Source organism: Salvelinus alpinus, chromosome 31 (assembly GCF_045679555.1).
Source record: "Salvelinus alpinus chromosome 31, SLU_Salpinus.1, whole genome shotgun sequence".
Classification (NCBI taxonomy): Eukaryota; Metazoa; Chordata; class Actinopteri; order Salmoniformes; family Salmonidae; genus Salvelinus; species Salvelinus alpinus.
In genome coordinates this window covers 5,933,609-5,958,141 of record NC_092116.1, presented here as the reverse complement: position 1 = coordinate 5,958,141, position 24,533 = coordinate 5,933,609, and the positions used below count along the sequence as shown (strand labels likewise).

The window sequence follows — 24,533 nt, the reverse complement described above, 5'->3', positions numbered from 1 at the left end:
TTATTGTTATTCTTATTGTGTTACTTTTAGTATTACTTTTTATTTTAGTCTACTTGGTAAATCTTTTCTTAACTCTTCTTGAACTGCACTGTTGGTTAAGGGCTTGTAAGTAAGCATTTAACGGTAAAGTCTATAATTGTTGTATTCGGCGCATGTGACAAATAAAGTTTGATTTGATTTTGATGACAAATGTGAGTGAAAAACAAACGTTCAAAAGGTAAATTCGCATCTCTGCATGTCTGGCAGACATATCAGTGTGGATGACGGATCACCACCTCAAGCTGAACCTCGGCAAGACGGAGCTGCTCTTCCTCCCGGGGAAGGACTGCCTGTTCCATGATCTCGCCATCACGGTTGACAACTCCATTGTGTCCTCCTCCCAGAGTGCTAAGAACCTTGGCGTGATCCTGGACAACACCCTGTCGTTCTCAACTAACATCAAGGCGGTGACCCGTTCCTGTAGGTTCATGCTCTACAACATTCGCAGAGTACGACCCTGCCTCACGCAGGAAGCGGCGCAGGTCCTAATCCAGGCACTTGTCATCTCCCGTCTGGATTACTGCAACTCGCTGTTGGCTGGGCTCCCTGCCTGTGCCATTAAACCCCTACAACTCATCCAGAACGCCGCAGCCCGTCTGGTGTTCAACTTTCCCAAGTTCTCTCACGTCACCCCGCTCCTCCGCTCTCTCCACTGGCTTCCAGTTGAAGCTCGCATCCGCTACAAGACCATGGTGCTTGCCTACGGAGCTGTGAGGGGAACGGCACCTCCGTACCTTCAGGCTCTGATCAGGCCCTACACCCAAACAAGGGCACTGCGTTCATCCACCTCTGGCCTGCTCGCCTCCCTACCTCTGAGGAAGTACAGTTCCCGCTCAGCCCAGTCAAAACTGTTCGCTGCTCTGGCACCCCAATGGTGGAACAAACTCCCTCACGACGCCAGGTCAGCGGAGTCAATCACCACCTTCCGGAGACACCTGAAACCCCACCTCTTTAAGGAATACCTAGGATAGGATAAAGTAATCCTTCTAACCCCCCCCCCCCTTAAAAGAGTTAGATGCACTATTGTAAAGTAGTTGTTCCACTGGATATCATAAGGTGAATGCACCAATTTGTAAGTCGCTCTGGATAAGAGCGTCTGCTAAATGACTTAAATGTAAAATGTAAATGTAAATTGCCTAGAGAAGTTCTTAGATTACTGTGTGTTGATCATTCGAAATTAAACAAAGCGATGAACCAAGTTTGTGGGCATGCCTCATCTACCTAGCGGGGCGGTATCTGCATTCGCTATGAATGCTGGACTTTCTGTTTCACTATGAACCGATGAAAACACAGGAAGTCGAAACTTCCCAATTCTACCAGTGAAATGAAAATGTGCTCGTTCTAGCTTTTGGTTTGGATAATGTTAATGTTTACGACAAACACGTAATGTTGTTAATATAGTAAGGACTATATGCTGTGGCAGAGCCATGGTGAAATTCCCCTTTAACTTGTATTTTTCATTCGGTACATGGGAATTTAACAGCAAAAGTAATTTTTTATGTGCACTACGTCATCACCCGCAGCCTTTTATCCGGAAAAAGTATGTTTGATGGAAACACATCTCTGGTGGAAGGATGCGCAAACTGTTTTATTCAGAGTATATTTGCATGAATATTTGCATGAAAATCTGTTGCAAATAGGATGGAAACCTAACTCGTAAGATGACACAAAGTCATATAATATAAATAATAACAGGATATTTACTTTGTATAATCAATATAGCATGTGTGTTTGGAAGATACACTGAATATAGTTTCATTCATAAAAATGTGAAAATTGCCCCTTAGTGCTGTACATAGAGGAGAGTGGGCTAAATTGAGCCACCCCGTGTTTCTAGGAAACCATTGTTAGGTTCTGAACAGAGTATAAACTCAAACGGACAACTAGAAAAAGCTCAAACCATGTTTATTCAACCCACTGGGTGCTTCAGCTGCAAGCATACTTTGCACATGATCAAACAGGCAGTTATGTCAAAATGAGATGAGGGGTGTAACTTCTCCAAACTGCTATCTGTTGTCCAATACTGCCTAAATGTTGCGCTGTTGCTCTTTATCCGATCACTACTCCATGATGTTTACAAGTGACCTTCTGTTCACATTAGTGAACAGACTTTGGTTATAGTCTCTGTTCCCCTTTTCGCTCACAGTAACTTTCCATAAACAAAGCTCTTCACCCTTCAGTTATGAATAACATATACATTCATTAGCCACGTGACATAATCGATAAGGCCTTATATAGTTACAGGAATAAGTATATTTCAAGTTAGAACTCCATACACAGAATTAATCATGTGACCAAATATCTAGGACGAGCCGAGGTCATCATTTCATGGAGTCTGTGAAGGAAGAAACCACATGGAAGAAGTGGTTAGCAGGTTAGGTACAAAAAAACAGATTAATAAATTAATTTATTGTGTTATAGGTTTCATGCTTGTATCTAAACCAAAGTAGATTGTTTTGTACATCAGTTGAGGTCTCTATTAGCTACAATATAAGGTCCTAAACCTACAGTATATACAAAAGTATGTGGACACCCTTCAAATGAGTGGATTCAGCTATTTCAGCCACACCCGTTGCTGACAGGTGTATAAAATCGAGCACACAACCACGCAATCTCCATAGGAAAACATTGGCGGTAGAATGGCTTACTGAAGAGCTCAGTGACTTTCAATGTGCAACCGTCATAGGAGGCCACCTTTCCAACAAGTCAGTTTGTCAAATTTCTGCCCTGCTAGAGCTGCCCCGGTGAACTGTAAGTGCTGTTATTGTGAAGTGGAAACATCTAGGAGCAGCAACGGCTCAGCCGGGAAGTGATAGGCCACACAAGCTCACAAAATGGGACCGCTGAGTGCTGAAGCGAGTAGCACGTAAAAATCACCTTTCTTCGGTTGCAACACTCACTACCGAGTTCCAAACTGCCTCTGGAACAACGTCAGCACAAGAACTGTTCGCCGAGCATCTGCACACAAGCCTAAGATCACCATGCGCAATGCCAAGTGTCGGCTGGAGTGGGGTTAAGCTCCCTGCCAGTGGACTCTGGAGCAGTGGAAATGTGTTCCCTGGAAAGATGAATCACGCTTCACCATCTAGCAGTCCGACAGACGAATATGAGTTTGACAGATACCAGGAGAACGCTACCTGCCCCTATGTATAGTGCCAACTGTAAGGTTTGGTGGAGAAGGAATAATGGTCTGGGGCTGTTTTTCATGGTTCAGGCTAGGCCCCTTAGTTCCAGTGAAGAGAGATCTTAACACTACAGCATACAATGACATTCTATATGATTCTGTGCTTCCAATTTTGTGGCAGCAGTTTGGGGATGGTCCTTTCCTGTTTCACCATGACCATGACCATTCACAATGCTCCCGTGCACAAAGCGAGGTCCATACAGAAATGGTTTGTTGTGATTGGTGTGGAAGAACTTGACTGGCCTGCACAGAGCCCTGACCTCAAACCCATCGAACACCTTTAGGATGAATTGGAACCCTGACTACGAGAAAGGCCTAATCACCCAACCTCAGTGTCCGACCTCACTAATGCTCTTGTGGCTGAATGGAAGCAAGTCCCAACAGCAGTGTTCCAACATCTAGTGGAAAGCCTTCCCAGAAGAGTGGAGGCAAAGCAGCAAAGGGGGGACCAACTTCACATTAATGCCCATGATTTTGGAATGAGATGTTCGACGAGCAGTTGTCCACATACTTTTGGTCATGTAGTGTAGCATGAAAGTGTAGCTGTGTGGGCTAATATAGTCCAAATGTTTGCCTTGGGGTAAGCTGAGCCATTGGCCACCATACCCCCATACAAATTCTGATGACATTTAGTTAATTTTATGCATAATATATCTTTGCAATGTGCCTTGTATATGAACACAAGATAGTGACCTATGTACACAAACTTAAAACAAGCAGTGATCTAGCCCCCCTTGAGGTTTTTGAGAAAGCTAAGGAAGTGAGAAGTTCATTTGAGCAGCAGCAAGGAATGAAAAAATTGACTGTAACCCTGAAAAGGTACAAAAAAAGACAAAAAATAAAACGTACATGTACATGTGCGAAAGAGAGTCTATGGTAAAGTATGATTACATAAATTCTGATTATTTCCAGCGATACACAAGATCCTGAAATATATGTAGATATCTTTGTTAGGAAGAGTATTATATTTCCCTTGACGTAGTGATGCTGAATGTAAAAAAAAAAAAAAATGGCTCAACATACCCAACTCTCCCATAGGTCAAATAACAGTCCTAGGGCCAGTTGCAGCATTTGCAGCTGTCACTGAAGACTAGGCCAGCGGGGCAGCTCTGGATCCAGGTGATGCCGTTAGCACAGTTATAAAAAGAGCTCGGGGAATCTGCTTTGACATACAGCCCACCAGCCCTGCCTGCACAGAAACTACCACCGGGCACAAGGGTAGTGGTGGTGGCCTTGACTGTGGGTGGTCCCCCTGGCCGTGGGGTGTGTGTAGGTGGCAGGGGAGGTAGTTCTGGGTGAAAATAAAATGTAATATGTCTATTCAGAATAGCACTCGACCGCAAAAAAAAAACATTGACATGTTTGTATATATTTGGACAAGTAAGAAATAGTTGTAAATGCGATTTACCAATGTTGAGGAGTTTTTGAAGATGGCTGATCAGGGAATATTTGCCCTGTCCACATGACTGTCCAGTAAAGTCATCCAAGTCCAGATTCCAAACCATGGCCCCTCCAAAGCCATTTTCCTTTAGGTAGCCGACCTTAGGAAGGGAGAGCATAAGAGAAAAGCAGGAGTATGTCTTTGATTCTTTTGCAATTTCTTAGCTTAGTTGAAAAATAGATGTTTGGTCCAACAATTTGGATTATAACCCAGGAATACTGCTGCATACCTTTGTGTCATAGCTCTCCCTATTGTCAAATCCCACCCATTGATTTCCTTTAGAGGCATAGGGAACCTTTTGATCCTCAATCCACTGGACACTGGCTCCTTGGAGGAAAATACAGATCTGGAAACATGAAGGCAAACAGGTTACCTCAATCGAAAAGTTAACTATCAATTTGATACCTTTTCAAAAAAATACGCAATTAAGCCTTACTACCTCATAATAAGACCAGAAACCAGGCTCACTGGTGAAAGGTCCGGCTGCAGCAGCACCGTTGGCTGACGCTCCGACCCCACTATCTACAGAGGCGAGCTGGAACGAACGTCCATACGTAGCAAAGCCCATCATCAGCTTCTCAACAGGGGCTCCCTGATCTCGCCAGTATTTCATGGCAAAATCCTGCCAGAGAGATCGAGACAGAAAAGAGAGACTTTGAAACTAGTTTTGCATCAATGTATACAGTACTTTCATTACACTCACATTTGATAGGCTTTATTTAACATGTAGACTAGAAGCGTGATTTATGGCGTTTTATTCATTGAAAAGCCCCTTTCTCACTGTGTTGAAGTAGATATGGTCTCCTGTGTCATGGGATCCCTTGTAGAGAGGGCTGTTGTGTCCTGTGAAGGTCTCCCAGGATCCATGGAAGTCATAGGTCATCACGCTAATGAAGTCCAGGTATCTAAAGACCGAAAGGTCATTCCAAATGATTTCATATATCAGCTTTCAAATTATATCAAACTCAACAGTTTATCTTTTTCAGTGATAAAGACATGAATGTCTCATGGTAGGGTGGGGTATGCAAAAGTGGTCAACTTTGAGCACCTCTAGCTCCTAAATGTTTTGGCATTCAGGTCCAAAAAGTCACTTTCTGACCACTTCCACCATGGGCAAACATGAATGAAAGGTTTCGTTCAAATCAAAAGACGTGCAGTCAAAAAGTGATTGAAATTATATGGAATGACCCAGAAGACAACAAGTTTAATTAATACACATCCATTAATCCAAATGGGATGCTGTTCACTGTATTATGGTTTTCTAAAATGTGACTACAGTGGTTATAATGTTAAAATCCATATTTACTTAGCAATTTCTGCAATTTCATAGCCAGAATCAATGTTCCCTTTCCCAGCAGCCACAGCAGCAGTAAGCAGCAGCCTGGGGCGGCTGACTGCCTTGCCCTCAGCCTCAAAGGCCTCCAGGAGCTCCTACAAAAACAACAGAGGTCTTTTTACTCATATGGCATTACATGTATTGCCATATGGAAAGGTCTGAACATCCCTAAATAAAAGTCTAGTAGCATTGTTTCCCAAAACTAGCTACACCCCGGCTCAACCATAACCCTAGCCGTAACCCTAGCTTCATGTCCACATCCTGGCCTAACTATAACCATAGCCATATCCATAACCCTAACCATCACCTTGCACAACAGTGTGAATCTGTGCTTGTCCTCTGGAGGGCTTCCCCGTGCTCCAGGGTACTCCCAGTCCAGGTCCAGCCCGTCAAAACCATGCCTCCGAAGGAAACTGATCGAAGACTGGATGAACTTCAGCCGATTGTTAGGTGATGAAACCATGATACTGAACCTAGGGAGAATTAGGGATGCTCAAACAAGTTGACTTTACTAAATATAAAAGATATTATCAATCCTTCAAAAATATACTACCTTTTACCCATGTAAATATAAGAAATTAGATATCTCACTGTTGTGTGCCAAACTTCCATCCACCGACAGCCAAAAGTGTTTTGAGCTTAGGATTTCTGTTAGATGACAAAAATACAATTACTATTGTCAGTAAACAATTACCCCTGAACATCTCAGAATGTCTTGGTAAAAGATGCAAACCTGTCTTTAAGTCCATTGAAGGAACTGTAGAGGGTCTCATCATTCCACTCATAGGTGGCAAGCTCATTGGCAGGGTTGATAATGGAGAAGGCGTAGATCAGGTGAGTACACAGGTGAGGGTCAACATTAGCCGGCAGGAACTTCCCAGTTCCAGGTCTGTACTGGGACCAGTTGGTAAAGTAGCAGACCAGTTGGGAGGTCGAGCCTTAGACAGGAACAGAATGTCTATCATACATGGTTTTTGCAGAGTCACTGTCAGCATTTTCCAGGGTGACACAACTTCATGGTAGCATCGTCCTTATATATCACAATTTTTTAGATGACTGATACAAACAAACATAATTCTCTTGATGAATACTGAGTGACATTTCAAGTAAAGAAAATCCTAAAATGTTGATATAATAATATGTGGGAAATGTCATAATGTATTTTCTTAAGTGGAAACTCACCCAAGTGGCACAGGGCGAAGCACAGACCTTCAAAAGCACATACTTAGAGTCAATAAAAATAAGAATTTCACACAAACAGAATATATGTGAACATATTAAGAATGTTTTTACCTGCAAGTAAAGTGAGCTTGCGCATTGTGCCTGCTTCTCTGCTAGATAGGTCAGAGTGCTTATTTATGTCCGTCTCAAAAAGAGGAAGAATAAAATGGCGAAATGACAACTATTTGCCCATGGTTTTTTGTTCCACCCTTTGACTAAGTATTAACCCGGGTAAATCATCAATCACCTCATCTGACTTTCCCAAAAACAGTTCTGTCATTAATCCAGGTCATTGAAGGTAATTACTTTTCCAAATAACTAATTACTTTTCCAAATAACTAATCACCTCATCTGACTTTCCCAAAAACAGTTCTGTCATTAAACCAGGTCATTGAAGGTAATTACTTTTCCAAATAACTAATCCCAACATTGGGTAGAAGTAGGCATAATAGTAGTAGAAGTACTCTACAGTAGTAATATTGACTGTTGTAGATAGGTAGGCCCCGTGTACACTAGCACAAGCTGCCGCGCAGTGAAACACCGCTTCCCATTCATTTTCAATGGACGGAAAGCGGTGAGAAGCGGAGAGGGCAGGGACCTTTGGGCGGTGCGAACGTGGCGTAGGAGGCGATGAAAAATATTAACTTTCCCCAACTTCATGCAAATCACGATGACCAATCGAGTGGTTCCGATGACGAATTTGACTATGCGACCCAAGACTGGAGACTTTCTTCAGCAAAGATGGCTGACAAAAACAGTAGGGTGGAAGCAAATGTAAATGATTATAACGTCATAACGAATCATGCAAAAAATGTACAGTTGAGAGCAATATGTTAGTTAATGTAGAGACAAACGATTATGCATATTTTTTTATTCATAAAATTAATTTACGAAAATCATGATTTAGCAAGCTAGCTGACTAGCTAACATTATTGTGCAATGGAGTATAAAAATACCTGTATGCCTATGGATGTGTAGCAAGCTATGTAGCCGATCTGTGTATGGACCCTAAAACGTTTGGTATACATATTAGTTCAGAACCTAGCTATGAACCTTAGCTATCATAGCCAGTTGTATCAACTTCAAGACATTATGAATGACATTATTGAGTAGAATATAATATAACTTTGTGCCAAGGATGCAAGTCGTATATACATGTAGTTATTAAATCAAATCAAGTTTATTTTATATAGCCCTTCGTACATCAGCTAATATCTCGAAGTGCTGTACAGACACCCAGCCTAAAACCCCAAACAGCAAGCAATGCAGGTGTAGAAGATCTTATTACCATGCATGAGATCCCCACATTTAAGCCTGTACATTTAATATATTCACTGATCATGTACTCTACCTTGGCAAATAAAGGTGCAGTATGTACAGTACAGTATGTATTACAATTATACACTTCAACAGTGTTTATCAATCTTGGTCCTGGGACATCAATGGTTACACATGATTTAACTAGTTAAAGGCTGATTTGTAATTCATATATACAGAAATAGAATTTACAGTACACTACACTTCCTATGCATCATGTAAATACTCTAAAACCGGTTCATCTCAATATCTAATTTCCTTCATCTGCATTGATCTGATAAACAGTATTTCATCAAATGTGAGACTTAATTTCAACCAGTAGAGAATGTGAAACGCTTTACTGAAAGATGTTCATTATCCAGGTGTTATAAATACATGCATTATAAATATTATAATTGTAATATTATATTATAAATACAAGTTCAATCTTTACTTCAATGCACATCTGTTGTTTATTATAAAAACTGAAAAAGAGGTATTCACCAAGGTTGTCGTCTTTCATTTCATGACGGACATGAGCACGTAGCCTACATCATGGAGGGGGTTTTAAGCACGTCCAAAACAGGACCTGCATGGCTAAAATAATGTCGGCCTGCCTACAATACATAGATAAAAAAGGGAATGTCAGCTCACTGTTTAACTCCTCTCAAACTGATATTTTAATAAAGCTTTGGTGATTCAAATTGATTTCCAAGCTGTCTCAGGAGCCAAACCCTTTATCGACAGTCTTGACTACTGCCTTGGGCAGACAAAAAAAAAGCCTTCATTGAGAGGAGGAGAGGCTGTGCTTGGTTTTTAATCAAATAAAACTAAATGGGAAAAACAAATGTTTTTTATGTCTCTAAATACGAAGTATACATGCACCAAAAGCACGTTATGCTACTCTTATTCCATGCGCATATGGGCAGTGTGCATCACGGCTGGATAGGCTGCATTTCCAGGGTCAAAATTCATGCCATAAAAAAAAACAGCTTTTGGTTGGTCTTAAATATCCCCGTCAGCGCTGCCTGAAATTAGCCAGTTGGATCATGTTTTTAAGGACACACCAGCTGATATAAGGCGGGTAAATTGCCGAACCTGGCGTTAGGGCCGAAAGAATACTCTTTATCGACGATGATGCTGTTGTTGCAGCGGCAACTGGCGCCCGAGGAGCGAAGCATCCTCCGTAGGTGTGTGTGTGTACAGTAAGTATACACATTTGTTACAGCCAGACTTTTTGTTATCCCCCCCGCATCCCTCCCCAACGACCACTTGACCTTTACTTGAAGATAGGCACATCTAAATTCCATCTCCCGCATTCACCTTGAAGAATGTTTTAGGGCTTTGCAAAGGGTTTACAGATAAAGGGAAAGCTCACACCTGGGCATCTCCTTCTGTGTCAGGGGATTGGAAGTCATGCTACGGAAGAAAGCGTTCACTAAACAGTATCCGCCGGACTAGAAAGACAGGTCTTTTTCATAGTCATGGCCGTCCTATGGGTTCACATTTCAGTTATTGGTATCTGCTAAATGTCAGAGCGTACTTAATATTTATTATTACGTGTCTGCGGTGGCGGAGGCCTTTTACATGTGACATGAAGGGGTATGTATTACCAGGAGGTTTAATTCATAGTCATTGTGCTACATATTCACTGTACAGTGTCACCTAAATAAGGCCTGGGCCCATATCCACAAAGCATCTCAGAGTAGGAGTGCTGATCTCAAATCTGTACATATAATCTTAATCATTATAATCTAAAAGGCCAAACTGATACTAGATCAGCACTCATACTTTGAGATGCTTTGTGGATATGGGCAATGTGCAACAAAACACAGTACAGTAGAACACAGTATCATAGAACCACAAAGCACAGCACAGTTAATTCGGTGATTGCTACAGGTACAGCCCTGTATAGACCTACTCTGAGGGGTAAATGTCAGTTGACATATACAACCTAGTGCATACATGTTGAGTAATAATGCCTCAATCTCCATCCTCTCACCTACAGATCTGTACCCGGTGTCCACCTGGCGTGGCATATACCCGCTGGCAGGTGAGAGTTTAATTAGAAATCCTGGCATTTCCATGTGAATGCAGCATGCCCCCCCCCCCTGCCAACCTTCCGAAACAGTACTTACCTAACACGCATTACAAGTCATCATCACAACACACAGGGGAAACTATCCGCGGCCAGGGTAGGCTTCTTTCATCAGAAATGGTTAGTGCCGCCTGCCTGCTGCGTCTGTTGGCTTATTGAACACATGGCAGGCAATGGGGTTCAAATGCTAAGCAGACAGAAGCCTTTGTAAATGACCGTTGTAAATCGATGGTGGAGGAGAGGGAGGATGTGGGGAGGGATGATGGCTTTGAGAAAGGCCCAGGGGAGAGAAGCATTTATTTAATGGTTATCATTACCATGTCTATAGTCGCAGTGATGAGGTCTCTCCTCATGTCGTTATAGGCCTACATCACTGCATGTTGCCTGTTGCAATTATTATGGTGTTTTAGCCTCCTTTATAGTGCTTAGGAATGAGAGAGCGAGGAGGATAAATGGAGAGGGGGACAGATAGAACGAAACAGTAAAGGAGAGGGAGAGAAGATAGAGGGATAGCAGAAGGGGAGTTGGTAAGGGAATAGAGAGATAGAAAAGAGAGAGATTGGGAAATAATATAATACTGTGAAAAATAAAGTAAAAGGTAAAATATAAGGTTGTATATATGTATGAGGAACAGAAGAAGTGTACAAAAGCTGAAGAACATACACAGGTACTTTCCACAGGTGCTGGAGATGTAGGCAAACTCATGGAAAACAGAAAGGAAATCGCCAACACACTGCTGCGCATGCTCCCAAGGGATTTTATTTAGAACAAAGTTTCCAACCTTGGGTCTTCATCAAGCATCCATATCCCAGGTGGGGTGGAAAGTCCTATATATAGGGGCAGTACTCAGTGAGGTAAAAATATATAACATTAGTATTAACATTCAATGTATCGAAATATATGGTCATACACAAGGAATGTGATCAATATTTACAGTGATATATATATACAGTTGAAGTCGGAAGTTTACATACACCTTAGCCAAATACATTTAAACTCAGCTTTTCACAATTCCTGACATTTAATCCAAGTAAAAATTCCCTGTTTTAGGTCAGTTAGGATCACCACTTTATTTTAAGAATGTGAAATGAAATGTCAGAATAATAGTAGAGAGAATTATTCATTTCAGCTTTTATTTCTTTCATCACATTTCAGAAGTTTACATACACTCAATTAGTATTTGGTAGCATTGCCTTTAAATTGTTTAACTTGGGTCAACTTGGGTCAAACGTTTCAGGTAGCCTTCCACAAGCTTCCCACAATAAGTTGGGTGAATTTTGGCCCATTCCTCCTGACAGAGCTGGTGTAACTGAATCAGGTTTGTAGGCCTCCTTGCTCTCACACACTTTTTCAGTTCTGCCCACACATTTTCTATAGGATTGAGGTCAGGGCTTTGTGATGGCCATTCCAATAACTTGACTTTGTTGTCCTTAAGCCATTTTGCCACAACTTTGGAAGAATGCTTGGGGTCATTGTCCATTTGGAAGACCCATTTGCGACCAAGCTTTAACTTCCTGACTGATGTCTTGAGATGTTGCTTCAATAAATCCATATGATTGTCCTCCCTCATGATGCCATCTATTTTGTGAAGTGCACCAGTCCCTCATGCAGCAAAGCACCCCACAACATGATGCTGCCACCACCGTGCTTCACGGTTGGGATGGTGTTCTTCGGCTTGCAAGCATCCCCCTTTTTCCTCCAAACATAACGATGATCATTATGGCCAAACAGTTATATTTTTGTTTCATCAGACCAGAGGACATTTCTCCAAAAAGTACGATCTTTGTCCCCATGTGCAGTTGCAAACCATAGTCTGGCTTTTTTATGGCGGTTTTGGAGCAGTGGCTTCTTCCTTGCTGAGTGGCCTTTCAGGTTTTGTCGATATAGGACAAGTTTTACTGTGTATATAGATACTTTTGTACCTGTTTCCTCCAGCATCTTCACAAGGTCCTTTGCTGTTGTTCTGGGATTGATTTGTACTTTTCGTACCAAAGTACGTTCATCTCTAGGAGACCTGAGCGGTATGACGGCTGCGTAGTCCCATGGTGTTTATACTTGCGTACTATTATTTGTACAGATGAACGTGGTACCTTCAGGCGTTTGAAAATTGCTCCCAGGGATGAACCAGACTTGTGGAGGTCTACAATTTTGGTCTTGGCTGATTTCTTTTGATTTTCCCATGATGTCAAGCAAAGAGGCACTGAGTTTGAAGGTAGGCCTTGAAATACATCCACAGGTACACCTCCAATTGACTCAAATGACGTCAATTAGCCTATCAGAAGCTTCTAAAGCCTTGACATCATTTTCTGGAATTTTCCAAGCTGTTTAAAGGCGCAGTCAACTTAGTTTATGTAAACTTCTGACCGACTGGATTTGTGATACAGTGAATAAAAGTGAAATAATCTGTCTGTAAACAATTGCTGGAAAAATTACTTGTGTCATGCACAAAGTAGATGTCCTAACCGACTTGCCAAAACTATAGTTTGTTAACAAGAAATGGTTGAGTGGTTCAAAAACTAGTTTTAATGACTCCAGCCTACACAATATTCAATTAGGATACAAAACACAATTATTTGGAACAATAAAAACGGTTTTAAGTCGAACTCCTCGTTAAGGCCAAGAGGAGACAGTGTGCCGAGCCTGTGGATCCAGAAAGATTCCCTTTTGAAGAAGTTTCCTCTCAATGTCCCCTCCCTTGCGTGACGTCTTGACCATTTCTATTCCAATGTATCTCAGAGAACTAATAGGATGTCCAGCTTGTACAAAATGAACAGCAACTGTTTTTTTTCTCTCTCACCTGTCTGTATATTGCTGTGGTCCAGGTCTTAAGGCTTCTACAGGTTTTCCCTATGTAAGATAGACCACATGGACATTTCAACAACATTGGTGGACATGCAGGTAATAACGGCCTTTAATCTTAAATCTTTGTCCTGTGGGGGGGTGGGTAAATGAGTCACATTTGTGCGTGAAACTGCATTGAGTACATTGGCCACATTTGTAATTACCCTCCAGAACCTTGTCCAAGAAAGTTTCCCTTTTCTCTGGTGGATAATCACCGTTTGGGGTCTTTTAAAGACCATACGATATATTTAGAGATGGGTTTCAATTGTGGGTCAGTATCAATAATGTACCAGTGCTTCCTGATAATGCCCTTAAAATGCCTTCCCCAATGGTGAGTATCAGGTAAAGGATGAGGGGTTGAAGGCTTTCCAAGTGTGTTAGCCCATCAAAACAATCATTGGCATGTTTTACCCAATTGTCTTTGTACCCCCTTTCCTTAAACCTTTGTGTGAGGTCCGTGGTCTGTTTCTGGTAAGAAGCATCAGAGCTGCATATTCTTCTGATGTGGCTGAACTGACTTCCAGGGAGACTTATAATTGGACGTGGATGAACGCTGTCACCTCTAAGGAGGGTGTTCCTGTCCGTAGGTTTCCTATCGAGAGGGAGGTTTTGTCCTAAATAACCATCACATCAAGAAAACTGATTTGGGGTAGGTCATAGTTAATGGTGAAACGAAGGTGCTCATTCATATAGTTTAGATAGGCATGGAATTCCAAGAGTTTTTCCTGGATCCCTGCATAGATCGCTAAAATGTCCTCCATATATCTCAGAATTAGGAGAATATGGGAGAGAAAGGGGTTAAGGTCTGGATTCAGCACCACCTGTTTCTCAAACATTCCTAGATATAGGTTAGCATAATTGGGAGCCATAGTGCTCCCCATCGCTGTTCCTTTGGTCTGGAAGAAAAAGTATCCTCTGAAGAGAAAGTTGTTGGAGGTTAGTACCAGTTCAGTCCACTTAAGTGATAATGCCCTCAAAGCCGGTGTTTGGAGGATATATTTGTTCGTCGAGGTCTGGCAAACCGTGCCAATATATCCTCCAAACACCGGCTTTGAGGGCATTATCACTTTTATACAATGTGTTACCAACATATAAAAAAAATTATATATAATAATTTCATGACCATGTTATTTTGATTAATTTATTCATCCCATTTCATCCTTCCACGAGATATAGTTCTGACACAAATCTAGGATTGCTAGAGACGCGACCCAGTCATTCAGTCTTTTTGTTCTGTATCTATGGATGCGACCCAGTCGTTCGTTCTAAACTGGCTGGCAATGTTCTTATCCCTTGCTTGCTAGCTAGCCAACTACGGCTAACTTACAGTCACGTCAAAAATTGCACCCAGAATAACAGCAAAGTAGCTGCATTTGCATTTGTTTAAGCTGTTTACTAGTGACATTTATTTGGGTACATCCATAACATTGAGTTAATAAGGTGCGATTTCGCCTGGCATAGAAAATGTGCTCACTCATCAGGACACTGTTGTTCAGAGGAGCTAGCCAACAACACAGCTACAGTAACACAATCACTGCAAACTGAAGCTGGAAAGACTGCAAATTAGCTGCGTTTCGTTTTACCTTTTTTCAATTGACATTTTTTTGTATATATCCATAAAAATTATGCCAGCTGATTCATGTTTTCGACTGGCTGAAAAACGCTGCCTGCCTTTCTGTCTCGTCCCGACACGTTCATTACTATAGGACAGCAGGAGATCGAATTTGAATATGGAACAGAGTAAATAGGCATTTTAACGTCATAGATTTAGCTGGTGGCAACTTGTGGAATAGACACCAGCTGGAATGCGGTTTTAACCAATCAGCATTCAGGATTAGACCCACCCATTGTATAAAATGCAATTAGGGCTAGGAAGAGCATTAGGGGGACGTTCATTGAGGTAGAACTTGAGGGCCTCTAGGCTGCCCTGATGGGGTATGTTAGTGAAGAAGTACTCAAAGTTGTGTCTCCATATGTCAGTCTCTCTCTAGCAGTTGGAGAGTTGATGCATGGCTAGGCTCAGTGACTGATGGAAATCCCTAAGGGTATCATCTCTGAATTACAGCACACTGCAATGGGGGATTCAAGTGTGTGTGTGTCCCCACAAGAATAGTAGACTAAGACAAATTTGGCAAACTGGGGACATTTTGTTAGTCCCCACAAGGAAAAATACTATTTCTAGGGATTTAGGGTTAAGGTTAGAATTAGCATTGGAATTAGGCTTAGGAGTTAAAGGTTTAGAAGTTAGGGTTAGGGGTTAGGTTTAGAGTTAGGGAAAATATGATTTTGAATGGCAATCAATTGTGTCCCCCAACAAGGTTAGTTAAACAAGACTGTGTGTGTGTGTGTGTGCGCGTGAGAGAGAGAGCAAGAGAGGGAGATAGAGAATGTGAAGGAAGGAGAGGTGTAGTCAGGACATCTCCATTTGATGCATGTTGATTGCCATGCAAGTAGAAGAAAGAGTACTTGAGTGTAGCTACAGTATAGTACAAGCATTCCCATTCACTTGCTGCAAGGCTCTGTGGTTGAGCAGGTCTTTTCAGGTAGTGCATGACACACACATCCACACACACACACACACACTGCAGGTTAACGGGCTGTATACAGCAGAAGGTCAGTGCCTCCTACAGGCTGTGTGTGAGACGACCTGCAGTGTTACCAGACGGAGTAGGGGACAGTGAACAGAGCCTGCCATTTCTCACACAGACATACACAAGCGCACACACATATTTGTTCAATGCCAGGTTCCTTTTCACACCGTATCAATCAGTTCAAGGCATAAAGGCTAGTATCATGATGCAACCTGCACAGCATGGCTCTTTCATAGTGGTGGTAGCGTTCATACTGAATCATACTTAACCTCCCCTATTTGTCCATACACTTTCTTCCATCATTCAATAAGGATTTCCTTTTAATGTACAACCTGGTATTTTATTGCTGGTACATTTGGTCCTTGTAGAGCACTTACAGGCTCTCAGGTCCATTGAAAGGTGGTGAGCAGGAGAGCGAGTTGACCAAGATTAGTCATTCCTGTATACTCTCTCTCTCTCTCACGAGAAAGTGACATGCTCAGCCATCATAGAGCCAGAGCAATTACTTGGCAGGAGTTTTGTCAGGCCTTAATAAATAAAAAACATGGAGGACAGGATGAGGACTGGAGTGATGTCTTTCCTCTCTCTCTCTTCTGTCTCTGTCATCCATTTACCGCACTTGTAACTACTGTGCACTGAACAACAATATAAAACGCACCAAGTGTTGGTCCCATGTTTCATGAGGTGGAATAAAAGATCCCAGAAATGTTCCATATGCACAAAAAGCATATTTCTCTCAAATTTTGTGCACACATTTGTTTACATCCCTGTTAGTGAGCATTTCTCCTTTGCCAAGATAATCCAGCCACCTGACAAGTGTGACATATCAAGAAGCTAATTAAACTGCATGATCATTACACAGGTGCACCTTGTGCTGTGGACAATAAAAGGCCACTCTAAAATGTGACAAAACTGCACACAACACAATCCTACAGATGATTCAAGTTTTGGGAGTGTGCAATTGGCACGCTGACTGCAGGAATGTCCACCAGAGCTGTTGCCAGAGAATTGAATGTTCATTTCTCCAACGTCGCTTTCGAGAATTTGGCAGTACGTCCAACCGGCCTCACAACAGCAGACCACGTGCATGGCATTGTGTGGGCGATAGGTTTTCTGATATCAAAATTGTGAACAGAGTGCCCCATGGTGGCGGTGGGGTTATGGTATCGGCAGGCATACGCTACAGCCAACAAACACAATTGCATTTTATCGATGGCAATTTTAATGCACAGAGATACCGTGACAAGATCCTGAGGCCCATTGTCGTTTCATTCATCCTCCACCATCACCTCATGTTTCAGCATGATAATGCACGGCCCGTGTCACAAGGATCTGTACACAATTCCTGGAAGCTGAAAATGTCCCAGCTCTTCCATGGCCTGCATACTCACCAAACATGTCACCACCCATTCGTATGTTTGGGATGCTCTGGATTGACGTGTACGACAGCCATTGAAGAGGAGTGGGACAACATTCCACAGGCCACAATCAACAACAGCCTGATCAACTCTGTTCGAAGGAGATTTGTTGTGCTGCATGAGGCAAATGATGATTAAACCAGATACTGACTGGTTTTCTGATCCACGCCCCTACTTTTTTAAAAGGTATCTGTGACCAACAGATACATATCTGCATTCCCAGTCATGAAACCCATAGATCAGGGCCTAATGAATTTATTTCAATTGACTGATTTCCTTATATGAACTGTAAATACAGTAAAGTCTTTGAAATTATTGCATTTATACTTTTGTTCAGTATACTTCCTGCCGAGTCTGTTAACTTTACATATCATCAGGAATAGCAAAGAATAAAGGACCACATTTCCACAGTCAGCGGCCTGTTTTGAATGAATCTGTTTGTGTTGCAAATGTATTGCCCTTCGTGTTTGGATGGAAGTGTCTCTGGTATGTAGGCCTACTGGGCCAAAATGCTACTAGCGTTCTCCTGCTCTGTCTCCCTCTGCGGCTTTCCAACAATTCTGATGTCTTTAGTGGGAGCCAGTGTGTGTGTGTGTGTAAAGGGCTTGTCGTGATCAGTGATGGAGTGTAGTAATGTTTATCTCCCTTTGATTGTCCCTCTGCAGGGGGCAGATGAAGACACAGCTGCACAGACACAGAAATGCAGTGCCCGCTGGTTATACAAACAAGTACACAAACACACACAAATCTACCATCTCAAGTGAGTCACCAAGGAACTCTGGGCACTGACTGTTTCTTAGAAATGTACACCATTTAAACATTTTCTATTCCAAGTATGCCAGTCCTTACATCACGTCCCTCTCCTTACCTTAGTCCACGTAAGGAAGTCTTCGTCAATGGGGAAAAGTATTAGTATTATTGAAAGTACACTCACACAACACAAAGCACCACATAGGATGCAGATGGCCAATTATTAGCATTTCACATTTACCGTTTTAATATGAACTGTTTACCGGACAGTTTTTGACAAGTGGGTGCTTCTTTTGTTATGTGTTCAACAGTCACATACAGTATTGGGGATATTTTCAGCTACACAATTGGGGTGAATTGAGACAAGAGGGGTCATTTTTTTCTATATAATTCACCTTGAACTGAATGTTTTCCTGAACCGTGTAGATAACTAGTCTGTTAAGAGAGGGGTTCATTTGAAAGGGCTACAGATATCAGGACTGCGTTCAGTTGTCAAACGTTGCAGATAGAAATGCCATAGAGCCGACTTGATTCCTTGTTCTACATGCCAGAGAGGTAGCATAGAGCTGAACAAAGAATTTCTCACATGATGATGTTGTCATCTTCATGCAAGTGGACATACCAAAAAGGTCTAAAGAATATAGTGTCAGTAATATAGGTTACGTCATTATAAAAAAAGAAGATAAAATGCCAACTCATCTGCTCTGGGCAGAATAGTCGCTGGTAGGTAAGTGAGGTTAAAACAGTCAGCAGTACCACTGTGAAACTTAATTTGTGCAGTAATATAAGAAGTCCATAAGGTGGCAGCAGAGTCCCACTGTTCTTTTAGTAGTGTGAGTCCTCTTCCCAACAGGATATGCCTACATGGGTCCTATTTGAATACAACTAAAATGCATCCTTCCTTCCTTCCTTGCTTCCTAGAAATAATCTCTGATCTGACTGTTGTTTTATTTATTTAACTAGGCAAGTCAGTTAAGAACAAATTCTTATTTACATTGACGGCCTACCCTGGCAAAACCATAACCCGAACGACACTGGGCCAATTGTGCGCCGCCCTATGGGACTCCCAATCACGACCGGTTGTGATACAGCCTGGAATCGAACCAGGGTCTGTAGTGACGCCTATAGCACCAAGATGCAGTGCCTTAGACCGCTGTGCCACTCGGGGTTTGGCGAAACATATTGCTTTCACCTATACCATCATTAAGCAACAAGGCCCGAGGTACCTTATTGCTATTATTGTTACCAATGTAATTAGAGCAGTATACGGTCTGATATACCACGGTTGTCAGCCAATCAGCATTCAGGGCTCGAACCACCTAGTTTATAATGTTGAATAAGTCATGGATTATTTCACCGAACTGGGAAGGAGGGATGTGTTTCTGAAGTATTGGAACAGGGGCATGCTTTCATCTCTTTATCATGATGCACTTTGACCTTTCCCATCATGGCACCCTCCCTTTTGAGTCTGTATGGTGCTTGTCTTTAGACAGACAATGTTCCTGCCTCAGTCTACTCAACAGCATATCAATCAATAGGCTCCTGCGATGGCTAGGCTACACTTAGCAGTAGGCCAGCCTAGCTCCAAGGTAACAAGTGTCACTGTCACTGTATTGGGGTGCAGCGGTGGCTCTTGTAGGTGCCCAGGTGACGGAAGCTCCTCCCACATTGCTGGCAACAATAGGGTGTGGCACCACTATGGATCCTCTGGTGGGTATAAAGGTTACCAAGCTCCTTGAAGCGCCGCCCACACTGCTGGCACGCGTAGGGGCTCTCCCCTGTATGCACCCGCTGGTGCCTCTTTAAGCCGGAGAGCACCGGGAAGCCTTTCCCACACTGGGGGCACGGGAAGGGGCTCTGCCCGCCATTGTGCCCCAGCCGGTGACTCTTCAATCGGGCAGCGTGCCGGAATCTCTCCCCACACTCGGGGCATATGAAGGGCTTTTCCCCTGTATGGATGCGCTGGTGCTGCCGCAGGTTGCCCAAGTAGTTGAAATGGCGGCCACAGTCGCCACACTCGTAGCCCCCTTCCACTTTCTTCTCCCTCGTACCTACCCCGCCTCCTCCTCTTGCCAGGCTCATCCCCCCGGACCCAGCCGCCATGCTCCCACCTTCCAGCACCCCCAACCCCCGCTTGGAGTTACTGCTACCCTCCCCCAGGGTGAGGAGTGCGGTGGAGGTGGACTGCAGGGCGCTGTGGGTGCCGGTGGTGTTGCCGTGTATCAGTTTGATGTGTTCCTCCAGGAACAAGGAGTCGGGGCAGAAGGTTCCACACAGCGGGCAGAGGTATGTGTGGGAGGGAAACTGCTGGCCTGTGAACCGACACATTAATGATTACAGTGATTGCACTCAGTCCACTAGAGTTCCTAAGCATGGAATTGAAGCATGCAGCCAAAGCAGCAGCAATAAGGATTGGTCAGGTTGTCGACACACTGCAAAACAGTTTTAAAAGTTGTATTTTTGCTAAATAAATGGAGCAAAAAAATTCAATGTGCAAAGATGAAGACCCTCAATGTCACAAATGAATGACCCTGAAGAAGGCATAGTGATGCCGAAATGTTGGTAAATACCCATTTAATTGCTGGGAGATTACACATGGAGTGTGCAACTTTATTTTGATAGTTCACAAATGAATGACGACATGAAATGAAGCGTAAAGGTCTTCTCCCTCTCCTCTCACCTGGTTCTAGTCGATCCACATGGTCCTCCACAGAACCGTCCCCCTCCCCTCCCGAAGAGCCCTGGGGGGCCAGGGGAAAGTCAGGGGTGTGGGCGTCACGGGAGAAAGGTGCTGAGGGATGCTCCAATCCACCATCCCTTTCGTTTGACTCATCACCCTCTTCCTCGTCTTTCTCTTCTTCGTCTGGTATTGTCTCACATTTAGGCTCCCTCATACCTGCATAAACAAACACATGGTTTGGCTTTTATGATGCCCATTTACAGAAAAGTTGAGTGGGCCTATACAGCCTTTACATAGACACATGCAATGGTGCAAGACTGGACAGCATCCAGCATATCAATTCCCAATGTATGCCCTACTCCATGGCCACTGCACATAACAGTGATTGGTGAGTTTACCTTTCAAATCCGACGTGTACTCCACACCCGTCATCCATTCGTAGTCGTAGATCCGTTTGCTTCCCGATGGTAGTATGCCAAATAGGTCATCCGTGTTCGAGTCCGACTCCTCATCCCCAGACCCCGCGCCAGGGATGGTGTCCGGCCACAGGTTGAGGGAGTGCGGCTGGGGGTCGTGGCGGCTGTCCCTGTCACTGCCAGACGGAGGATTGCTCGGGTCGCTGTCCGCTTCAGCCCCCCGTGAATTCTTATCTTTCATCAGATAATCGCAAATTGCATTGATGTTTTCTTTCTTTACGCCAGGCATGGCTGGTTTGGCTTTCTTGGGCTCGTTGCTGTGCTTGCTGCCCGAATGGAAGTCTGATTTTCGGAATACAGATGATGCCTCGGTGGTCATTCCGCCGGGGTACGGGTCCCTACCGTCTCTTTGTATCTCCAGCCTTGCTTTAAGGACTTCAATTTCGTCTGTTTTCTCCCGAAGCTCAATTTTCAGAACGCGTATCCTGACGCTGACAATTTTCCTGATTTCGGACAATGCTGTCTCGAGCACCACTGTTATGTTTCTTCCAAGGTGTTCGGTGATGTCGTTCACCGAGCAGAGTAGCTCCTCGTCGGGTTCGAATTCCAAGAAATCATCGTCGGCTCTCGCCATAGGCCCCGGCGTGTTCATGAATGCGTTTTGAGGGTCGGGCGAAAGGCTTGTTTCGGTGAAACTGTGGTTCCTTTTGCGGCTCATGTCTTTGCAGGCTTTAAAGTTAGCTAGCTAACAGACTAGCTACTGTGGTTGGTAGAATGAGCGTCTCGTCAGCAACACTTAAAAACTAACTTCCGGGTCATGGAATTTCGGGTGAATGTTCAAAGTACAAGTACCCCACGTAATAGTAGAAAAGTGCCATTAACCTGTATTTATTTATTCATGATGTATGAAAAATATTTGTCTAAACATTAACAATGATTCATATTTGTTCATATTTAAGTGACATTTGTATTACATTTGTGGTTTAGCACATGTTCCAAGGGCAAATAAATGCCCCCATATGCATTACATAAACTGTCTTATAGAGGAAAAACGATTATTTGTGCCGATGTAAAAGTGGTTCTGAGTACTCAGTAGGGTCTGTGGAATCTATATCTGGTGTGATTTCTTTGGGCTCTGAATAATATGGAGTGTTACTTGTCTTTTAATGTGGTCATACAGTTTAAAATGGCGTGCCTACACTTTAAGGTACAAATATAGCACTCATATTGCCTTCAGAACAGCCTCAATTCGTTGGGGCATGGACTCTACAAGGTGTAGAAAGCGCTCCACAGGGATGCTGGCCCATGTTGATATTTTGTCTTGCCCATTCATCCTCTGAATGGCACACATACACAATCCATGTCTCAATTGTCTCAAGGCTTAAAAATCCTTCTTTAATCTGTCTCCTCCCCTTCATCTACACTGATTGAAGTGGATTTAACAAGTGACATATATAAGGGATTATAACTTTCACCTGGATTCACCTGGTCAGTCTATGTCATGGAAAGAGCAGGTATTCTTAATGTTTTGTATACTCAGTGTATTTGCCTTATAGAGAAAAATGTATTATTTGTGCCGATATAAAAGTGGGATGGGGAGTACTCAGTAGGGTTTGGAGAATCTATATATGGTGTCATGGGGCTCTGAATAATACAGAGTGTTACTGGCCTTTTATTGCGGTCAAACAGTGTTATGCATTAGTTACCCATTTGAATGTTTCTGAATGCTATAAGTGAATACTTAGAGCTGACCAAGTGAAACAGTCTCCTCACTTGAAAAAGGCCATTTCACAGTTTGAAGCATTGAATTCGGGGACATTTTCACAATCCATGGTCCAGGAACAACTTCTTTACAGTAGTGTAAAGGAAATAGTTTAGAATTAATCAACGAATGGCTGCACAAAGCCACATTTTGTCTAGTTACAAATGACAGGATAAGTAGTGTAGAGGTTCTCCACTTTGGTCTGAAAGAAGTCATTCACTTATGCACCTTCAAATGCAAGGAATGTGATTCCTCAAAACATAAAGACATTCCCAAGCCAACTCAGTGGAAACTGTCTTCACTAACTGAGGATTTTGAGAAAATAAGCACTAGAATTGGTTCAGGGATAAGATGTGCACCTTGATCTTGTAAAATCTCATCTGGAAGATTACTTTGTGTTGATGTGCCCCGCTTCTTCGTTTGCCAACAGTTCCAGAATGTTCTGAGAGGATAGATGTTCTACCTAAGGTACCTGGAATAGCACACAATTGGTGGCATTTTGAGAATGTAATTATTCTTGTGAATTTAAAAGCACATTGGATGGCCATATCTATAAACATGAAAAATAAAGTATGTGGTCGCAAAAGTATAACATTGAGTGTTAAAGTAATGAACTCCTTAGCAGCATGAGAAGCAACTGGAGGTCATTCTTCACTGACTACAGAAATATCTGGTGCCACAGTATTTGGCATTACATGAAAAGGTTGTGGACATTGTTCTGAAATATGAATTTTCTCATCATTGTGGGAATTTCAAAGCTCAGGTAGATGGAAGTAGTTGTCGTCCCGATATGTGTTGGTTCCCTAAAGCGATCGTATTTGGAGATAACGTCAATTAATTAATTCACAATAACATGAGATGTTGTATTTTGCATTCATGTTGTTTAAGAACGTGTATATCAGATTCATTGAGTATAAGGGTGAACACGATCCCCCTAAAAAAACAAAAACATATTTGATTAGTAGAGACCCTGCTGAGTATTTCCTGCCCCACTTTAGATGAGACAGGTAGAATAGTTTTCTTTCTATGAGCCAATATGTATCCCATGCACAGTGTATTACAGTGTATTCAAATTGGGGGCTATGGAAGGTCGGAGAACAAAGTGTTGCTGGATATTTTCTACACAGTCCTCCTCAAAAACGAATCATATTTGGTTAGTAGAGACCCTATATTCTCACCGCACTTTAGCTGAGGCAGGTAGTAAGGTTTTCACTCTACCGTGCTATATTTGTACCGTATATTGTCCAGGTGCCCATGCAACCTATTTAACCATAGTAAAAGTCCAGCAACCCTTGCTATGACGTAGCTTTCAGTTCAAACTCACCTGTTTTGTATTCTAGGAACTCTAGTGAGTAGACTGCACCCTGTTTTTTTGGACACACAATCAATCTTTTTTTCCTGTGGAGTGCAATTTGTTTGTGCAATACAACAGAAATGCAATAAGGCTTTTATTAAACATT

At 42.7% G+C, this 24,533-nt stretch overlaps 2 protein-coding genes across 3 annotated transcripts; both read right to left on the bottom strand.

Annotated features, from left to right (window-relative positions):
* Positions 1–1,927: 1,927 nt before the first annotated feature.
* On the bottom strand, positions 1,928–7,797 carry LOC139560992 (acidic mammalian chitinase-like). 2 transcript variants are annotated; one of them, XM_071377783.1, is made up of 12 exons: positions 7,294–7,797; positions 7,183–7,209; positions 6,734–6,938; positions 6,592–6,648; positions 6,308–6,473; positions 5,971–6,095; positions 5,446–5,569; positions 5,104–5,286; positions 4,894–5,010; positions 4,632–4,764; positions 4,247–4,514; positions 1,928–2,374 (listed from the first exon to the last, which is right to left on the bottom strand). In XM_071377783.1, exons 1-11 carry the CDS (start codon positions 7,316–7,318, stop codon positions 4,276–4,278), a joined length of 1,401 nt encoding a protein of 466 aa, XP_071233884.1. In that variant the 5' UTR covers positions 7,319–7,797; the 3' UTR covers positions 1,928–2,374; positions 4,247–4,275. The 2 variants fall into 2 exon arrangements, with proteins under 2 accessions (XP_071233884.1, XP_071233885.1); XM_071377784.1 differs by lacking the exon at positions 4,247–4,514 and having other exon boundaries at positions 7,294–7,440.
* Positions 7,798–18,417: 10,620 nt separating this feature from the next.
* znf16l (zinc finger protein 16 like) lies at positions 18,418–22,116 on the bottom strand. Its single transcript, XM_071378371.1, has 3 exons — positions 21,294–22,116; positions 20,896–21,111; positions 18,418–20,527 (listed from the first exon to the last, which is right to left on the bottom strand). Exons 1-3 carry the CDS (start codon positions 22,027–22,029, stop codon positions 19,821–19,823), a joined length of 1,659 nt encoding a protein of 552 aa, XP_071234472.1. The 5' UTR covers positions 22,030–22,116; the 3' UTR covers positions 18,418–19,820.
* Between the last annotated feature and the right edge of the window lie 2,417 nt (positions 22,117–24,533).

Coding starts and splice junctions, on each gene's coding strand:
- LOC139560992 (XM_071377783.1), bottom strand. CDS start 7,318: ATGCGCAAGCTCACTTTACTTGCAG. Junction 6,649..6,733: donor TTCAATGGACTTAAAGACAG/GTTTGCATCTTT, acceptor GTCATCTAACAG/AAATCCTAAGCTCAAAACAC. Junction 4,515..4,631: donor TCAAAAACTCCTCAACATTG/GTAAATCGCATT, acceptor ATTTTCACCCAG/AACTACCTCCCCTGCCACCT.
- znf16l (XM_071378371.1), bottom strand. CDS start 22,029: ATGAGCCGCAAAAGGAACCACAGTTTCACCGAAACAAGCCTTTCGCCC. Junction 21,112..21,293: donor GTACACGTCGGATTTGAAAG/GTAAACTCACCA, acceptor TTGTTTATGCAG/GTATGAGGGAGCCTAAATGT. Junction 20,528..20,895: donor TGTGGATCGACTAGAACCAG/GTGAGAGGAGAG, acceptor GTCGGTTCACAG/GCCAGCAGTTTCCCTCCCAC.